Genomic DNA, 7500 nt, shown 5'->3' with positions numbered 1-7500 from the left:
TTAAATTGTATCGAACTACAACAAATTCAAGTTGGTCCTGCATTGGGAAACGATATACAATTTACGTACTGTCAAATATGTTAGTCGACATAATTTTCCGGCGTAAAATTACTCATGGCCTGAAGCTGAAACACGATACAAATATGATCACCGTATCAGTTTTGCTTACGAAGTTTTAAAAATTACTGCATCGATTCAGTATACTTTACATTTTGCAAATACGACGGCAAGTAAAATTCTTGTTTCCTGCTGGTGAATTGTTGATGCAATATATATAATATATATATATATATATATATATATATATATATATATATATATATATATATATATATATATGTGTGTGTGTGTGTGTGTGTGTGTGTGTGTGTGTATATATATATATATGCGTGTGTGTGTGTGTGTGTGTTTATTTTTTTTATTTATAGGTGGTTATATATGTATGTGCCTTGTAACGTTTAATACCAAACAACATTGTTTGGAGACCAAAAACTTACTCTAAGAACAATAATGATATCAGTGGTGCGATACAAGCTAACTTAATTGTCCCTCTCTTAACCTTTTGTTGTTTTTGTTGTAGATTCAGCTGGGCTTATGCCAGCACGTGGCCTTGCTATGTTCTATGCTGTATTATTTCATAATTCAATCACGATATACCAGTCATAAGACCCTAATTTTGGCCAAATTTGCGTAAAACCATAGAAATTCTTGCGTCGTTCTGCTAATATATATATATATATATATATATATATATATATATATATATATATATATATATATATATATATATATATATATATATAAAGGCTATCTCGCTTTTTCATTTTTTTCCTTCGTGGCAAAAAAACCTTTATTTATCCATAGCATCACGTTTTATATACTTCGTGATCAAGTTATTCATATATATATGTGTGTGTGTGCGTGTGTTTGCGTGCGTGCGCGTGCGTGTAACGTTCTTGTCTCGAAATCGTTTACTTCTGACACATTTTTTGTTTATTTTTATTTTTTTTTTTTTACTGTTACCGAGTGTTTATTAGTAGAATGACGCAAAAATTTCTAGTTGTACAAAAATGTTACCAAAATTAAGGTCTTATGACTGACGTAAAGTGACATGAGAACATAGCAAGACCACGTGCTGACATAAGGACAGCTGAACCTACAACAACATCAACAACAAAAGCAACAATGAAGAACCAGTATGGCATTTCGGAAACGTTTTTAAGCAGAAATCTATATCGAATGAGAACAAGGTTGGGCTAACTACGTAGGTTAGGTTAGGGTTGGAAAAGGATAATTAAGTTAGCTTGTATTGTACCACTGATATCATCATTGTCCTTTCTGTTGTTAAGTTTTCAGTCCAAAATATGTTGGTAACGTTGTTTGGTATTGAATCTTTCAGGCAAATCTCTCACTTCTCTCTCTCTCTCTCTCTCTCTCTCTCTCAACTCTCTCTCTCTCGCTATAATATATACATATAGATATAATTGTATGTGTGTATGCATATACATACGTATATATAACGATATATATATATATATGCACTAAAAAATTCCCATTGAAACGTAAACTATTGTAATATACGAGTTCAGAAACATTTTATTGAAATAAATCTGTTGCCCATGACTGATAAGGATTAATACGACTCATGCAAAAATATATGCAATGATGATTCAAGTTGATCCCTTTAAACTTTCTAAAAGACCCGGCCGTTGGGAGAGCATGAGGTCACATTAACTCTTCCGCGGACACCGGCCAGCACTTTAGTGAGACAGAAAATGATGGGGATAAAGCGATTAACGTGGTTTAACTCTTTTCCGCTTCAACTGCGGGAACATTTTTGCCGCATTGTGGAGCCTCAGTCTCCTGTCAAGCTTCATACTGCGAATTGCCTTCGCATTTTTTGGCCACAGAGAAAGTCTTAAAGTTACTTGTTCATTACTGGGTGGGCAGCGCATTTCATTGGTCGTGGCTCCCTGTCAGGTATCGTAGTACAATACGAAAACTTATAAGAATGTCATGGATGGAGGCTTATTTATGAAAGCCCATACCTTTCTCTCTCTCTCTTTCTCTCTCTCTCTCTCTCTCTCTCACACACACACACACACACACACACACACACACACACACATAGACACACACACAGGCAAACTCTAAATTGAAATGAGGACTATTCAGAACACTAACGTTAAGTGATATGGTATTACCCAGGAATTTATTTATCTTTTCTTGTATACCTGAAATGCATCACTCAGTTATACTATGATGTGTCTTTAAGCTTTACCGGATCGTTTTTATGATTCCATTTATCTTACATTCCTTATCAAGCATACTTCAAAATCAGTAAGTCCTATTTAAAAGGTTATTCTACTTCTAATGTTTAAGGGCGTCGTAGACGATATTATCTGTCACCGATATTATGAGTGATTATAATTAGTACCCAAAACCTGCACTCGGTTGCTCCCTTGATGTCCATTCGAATATTTGAGGTAGATGTCCTTCATATCCATTTAACTTACGTTTCAACAGCTGTTAATTTTCGTATCACTTCGGAATTCTAAGTAAACGGTTCGTTCCATTTTTGCATTGAATCCATTTTCACCAATGATCCCATATAGTCAATCTGTCCTTGCTTTTACAGAATTTCACAGGTGTGTTTATTGCCATGCATGTACTAATTTTTTTCTCTATAGCGACCTTTGTGTTACAATAACTGATAAAGTCATACAGCCAGGCCAATCTTTAGAAAATACGTTTATCATTTAGAATCATCCAACTATTATTGTGACTGTGATACAGTAGATTCTGACGACTCAAACTTGTCATATACTGACACGTATAATAGTGAAATTTGCATTCATACGCATGTCTCCTGTCCAATTACTAATGGTACTGGATTACTGGAAACTATTTTTGCTGCACCTGCATATTGCAATCGGGATTTGACATACACACATCGGCAAAGTTATCAATATTGTTATGATGTTGCAGCATTCATGACTGAATATCCGATATATATGCAATAATGTTTTCATCAGGAGCCGGCCACCACCAAATTGGTATTTTCAGGAAAAAGTCAATATTCATGTGCTGCGTATAATCTATTCGCTAATACTTCTTAATCCACAACACAAAAGGTGACCATTCTCATAAGGAGGTGTCATTAGCAGCCTGTTGATCGCATTTCCTTCATTGTATATTTTTCATTTACCTTAAATCGCATAAGCTCCCAGAATATCAATAGCCGTGACCCAAGCTCCTCCTTTACATCCAACTCGCAATTTCTGAGCTACTCACTTTCTTTGATAGACATTTCTGAAATTACTTTTTTAACAACCCGTCTTTCTCACACTCCTCAAAAAGGGAAGACTTAGCTCAAATCATTTGATGTTTTTGTAGTTTTCTGTAAAAGAAAAATTGAGATGAATTTTTCCAGACCGCCTGCACCTTTTCTGGTACCAACGACACAAGCCACCTTTTGGCCGTGCCTGAGAGTTTCATGGACCACGAAACAGCATTATACGCTGGCCAGAAAGCTCGATTGCGCCGAAGAAACTTTGGCGTATTTTATAATTGTTTGTTATCTTTATTCATCTATCAACTGCATTTAATATCAACATTTATGCCATTTCGGTCATCTGTGCTTTACATATACAAAACATAAGACGCCAAAAACACCGAAGCAACAGAGGACGACGTCGAAAGCGCACATTTTGTTGCATCCAGCAGCGCCTTTCCGCCAAACATTGACCCAGTAGCCTGATATCTGTAGCAATGATTTCAGCGTTCGGTTTTATCCAGCTCAAATGGCCTCAGCTCAGCAAACATGCATGACTTCAATTCGCCTGTATTGGCAACTTGTTGCAACCTGTTGCAGAGGTGACGGCAGGATAACAAAATATGCTAACAATGTGCTCATATGATGGTAGCATCAAGCATTTTTCTTCAAGTCTTGCGAACTCCTCAATTTATGGAATCCTGGTTTCATATGAGAAATCAGTTTCAGAAGGATTTATGTAATTCACGTCTGCATAGTTTATAAAAGGTTCGAGTTTCATGGAATGAGTATAAATCAAATATTCTGAGGCCACGATTAGATGTGGCAAGTTCAATTTTTAAACAGAGATCATAAAAATACCTCAACTTTAATATAGTAAAAGCTGCTGTTGTAAAATTATGCTTGCATTATACTCGCACAAACTCTCGTTCTTTTTTGTGTACGGTAATTAAAATGAGCTGCTGTGCTTGCAGCCTGGATTGTACAGCACACAACGTTATAAAATCATATGTTTTTTTCTGTAATCCAAGGGGTTTTCAGGAAAGAGCATAAGCAAACGTCAACCTTAAATAACGGGAAAATCCCAATATCACATTTATTATCAGTATCGAATAGTAAAAATGTTTTTTATGTAAACTACATCCGCGATCGTTGCTATATACTTAAACACCTTTAAAGGGGAAAGGAATAAATTCGTTGTGAGTAACGGGACACTATATACAAAAATTCCCGGACTGGAAAAAATAGCGGATACATCACCCTAGAACTATACATAACATTCTCATCGTAATATGGCTATCTCTTTGCCCTCACAAACGTATTATATTTTCTCACTCCGGTTACACTGTTTGAATTGTTCCTATTGTCAAAATTTGATGATATATATTTGAATATTTTACCTTCCGCCGCGCTTTCTCCTTGTTCTTTGTTGCAAAGACACTCCTTTGACCAATCATTAGTATAAATCTGTCGTTTTCAGACAGCAACTCGTGCCTAAAGAAATCCCGCTTGTTGAATTTAACTGTGACATTTGCTAGTTTCTAACTATATTCAGTCTGAATCTAACGGTTATTCACAATTTAATCAAAAACTCGGCCCCCAGTTAAAACCAAATAAACCATCTGAAAACCATCATGCAATATGAATTACAAAGTAATTATAACATTTCTAAAACCATCGGGACCATTGGGAAAAATCATGCTCACAACAATAATTGTAATCTTTCAGGGTCATGCAAAAGCGCTTTACACAAGCCAAGTTTCCTTTCCAATGTACAGTTAAATCCGAAACTTTGGCTTGGTAACTTTCTTGAAAGGGATTTCATACCACCCTTCCAATCAGTTCGAAAAGTTTCCCCCTAAACAATTGTCGAACACTGGATTTCCACTTTAGCTTCCCCTTTCGTCTTTTATTTCGCCTTATATTCAGAAACATTTCATCTCTCTCTCTCTCTCTCTCTCTCTCTCTCTCTCTCTCTCTCTCTCTCTCTCTCTCTCTCTCTCTCCCTATCCACAATTTCATATATTGTTTTGCTTGTTTTGTCTTACCGCACACGGAATCATTATTCAAAAATTCAAAATAAACAGGAATCAATGGAATAGTCAGTTCATTATTCTTCACCAAACCAATGTTTGTTTGGTAGTTCAAGTTGGATTTTGATTCAGAAGCCACGACTACAATACTCCACCTTTGTTTGGTAACCATGAATATCGTTTACCTTTACATCTTTTTTCAGGATTTGGTATATTATGTACATGCTTGGAATAAAAACAGATCATCATTCAATAGACATGCAAAGGAAAAGCTACCGTTTACGTACATGGATACATATGTACACCATTATATATATATATATATATATATATACATATATATATATATATATATATATATATATATATATATAATATATATAAATATATATATATATATATATAATATATATATATATATAATATATATTATATCATATTATATGTGTATGTATGTATGTATGTATGTATAAAAGCCATTGTACTTTTGCCCTGTCCGCAGTTACTTTTCGGTGATAAAACTTGAAACATCAAAAAAATATTTATATTTTTTCAGAATAGAATTTGCTGTAACAGGAATTAGTTTTCTTATTGTAATGGAAATTAAAATAGATGGCTAACTAAGAAGCACTGGTAGAAATGAGAATAACAACAATGTTAGCAGATATTTATATTATTTTCTATTTCATGAAGAAAAAGCAAACATAAAAACCAGAACCCTAATCTTTACACAAATAGAAATATGCAGCTGTGTAATACCATAAATTTCTCGGAGTAACTCCGACTCGCAATAAGCTCTACATGAAATAAGCTCTATTTGGAAAAAGCTCTACTTGGCAAGCACTCAACATGGAATAACTTCTACATAAAAGCGATATAATTCGCATTAGCTTTTACTTGCACGAAACTACTTGGCTGAAGCTCTACATGGAATAAACTTCACTTGGAATGAGCTCTACCACACGTAATCTCTACTTAATATGAGCTTTAGTGTCATTAAACTCTAATTAGAATTATCTTTACTTTCACTATACTCGAATGAAACTCTACAAAGAATAAGCTCTATTCTATAGACGCTTTACTTAGCACGAACTCCACTTAGAATGAGCTCTACTGCCATTATGCTCTACATAGAATAAGCTGTACATTCGCTAGACTCGACTTGAATGAAGTTATACATGGAATAACCTCTTTACCTCTATTTCGCAGGCTTTGCTTTAAATGAGCTCTATTGGAAGTACGCTCTACTCAGAATAAGCTGTACTCGCACTAAATTCAACTGGGATGAAGCTCTGCTTGGAATAAGCTCTTCAGAGAAGAAGCTGTACTCTCACTAAAATCTACTTGGATGACGCTCTACATGGAATAAGCTCTCCATAGGAGAAGCTGTACTCACACTAAAATATAATTGGATGATGCTCTAAATAGAAGCAGCTCTTCTGAAAAGAAGCTGTACTGGTGCTACACTCTACCTGGATGAAGCTCTACATGGAATGATCTCTTCATAGAAGAAGCTGTACTCCCACTAGACTACTTGGATGATGCTCTACATGGAATAAGCGCTTCATGGAAGAAACTGTACTCGCACTAGACTCTACGTGGACGACGCTCTCCTTGGAATCAGCTTAACTTATTACCACTTACCCATCAATGAGAGGAGACTCGGTGAGTAGAGAATGAGCTGCGTTAAGCCTCTCGTGGTGAGAGGCCTTGGGGCTGACCCGCACCGGCAGCGGGCTGGAGTGACAAGTCCCTCCGAACACCAACAGAGCCATCGCGACCAGCCTCCCTTGCATGGCTGTTTTTAGGAAGAAGAGAAGAGAGGAGAGGGTTAGAGGAATCAAAATCAATATTCAATAATGGAGTGCCATTTCCTCACACCCTTTTGACATTCCATTCGCGTTTCCAATTCGAATCTCTCCCGTTTTGTTAGGAATGGTGTTCCCTGTATTATTATTATTATTATTATTATTATTATTATTATTATTATTATTATTATTTTATTATTATTATTATCACTAGATGTAGCCTGTTCATATGGAACAAGCCCACAGGTGCCAATGACTCGAAATTCAAGTTTCCAAAGAACATGGTGTTTATTAGGAAGGAGTAAGATGAAGTAAAGGGAAATACAGAAGGAAGAGATCCCACTTATTAAAAAAGAAAAAAATATTTACTAAATAAATAAAGATA

The 7500-nt window shown here is 35.5% G+C and overlaps 1 protein-coding gene across 1 annotated transcript in view; it reads right to left on the bottom strand.

The window, feature by feature from the left end:
• LOC135223731 (dipeptidase 1-like) overlaps positions 1-7500 on the bottom strand; it is an 89746-nt gene that overhangs the window by 28390 nt on the left and 53856 nt on the right. Inside the window, exon 2 of the mRNA XM_064262490.1 lies at positions 6952-7105. Coding sequence (XP_064118560.1) covers positions 6952-7103 — 152 coding nt within the window. The 5' untranslated portion in view covers positions 7104-7105. The remainder of the gene's footprint in view (positions 1-6951; positions 7106-7500) is intronic.

This window comes from Macrobrachium nipponense, chromosome 10 (assembly GCF_015104395.2).
Source record: "Macrobrachium nipponense isolate FS-2020 chromosome 10, ASM1510439v2, whole genome shotgun sequence".
In the NCBI taxonomy this organism is placed as follows: Eukaryota; Metazoa; Arthropoda; class Malacostraca; order Decapoda; family Palaemonidae; genus Macrobrachium; species Macrobrachium nipponense.
The sequence above is the reverse complement of the archived record's forward strand: the minus strand, read 5'-3'. Positions and strand labels throughout refer to the sequence as shown.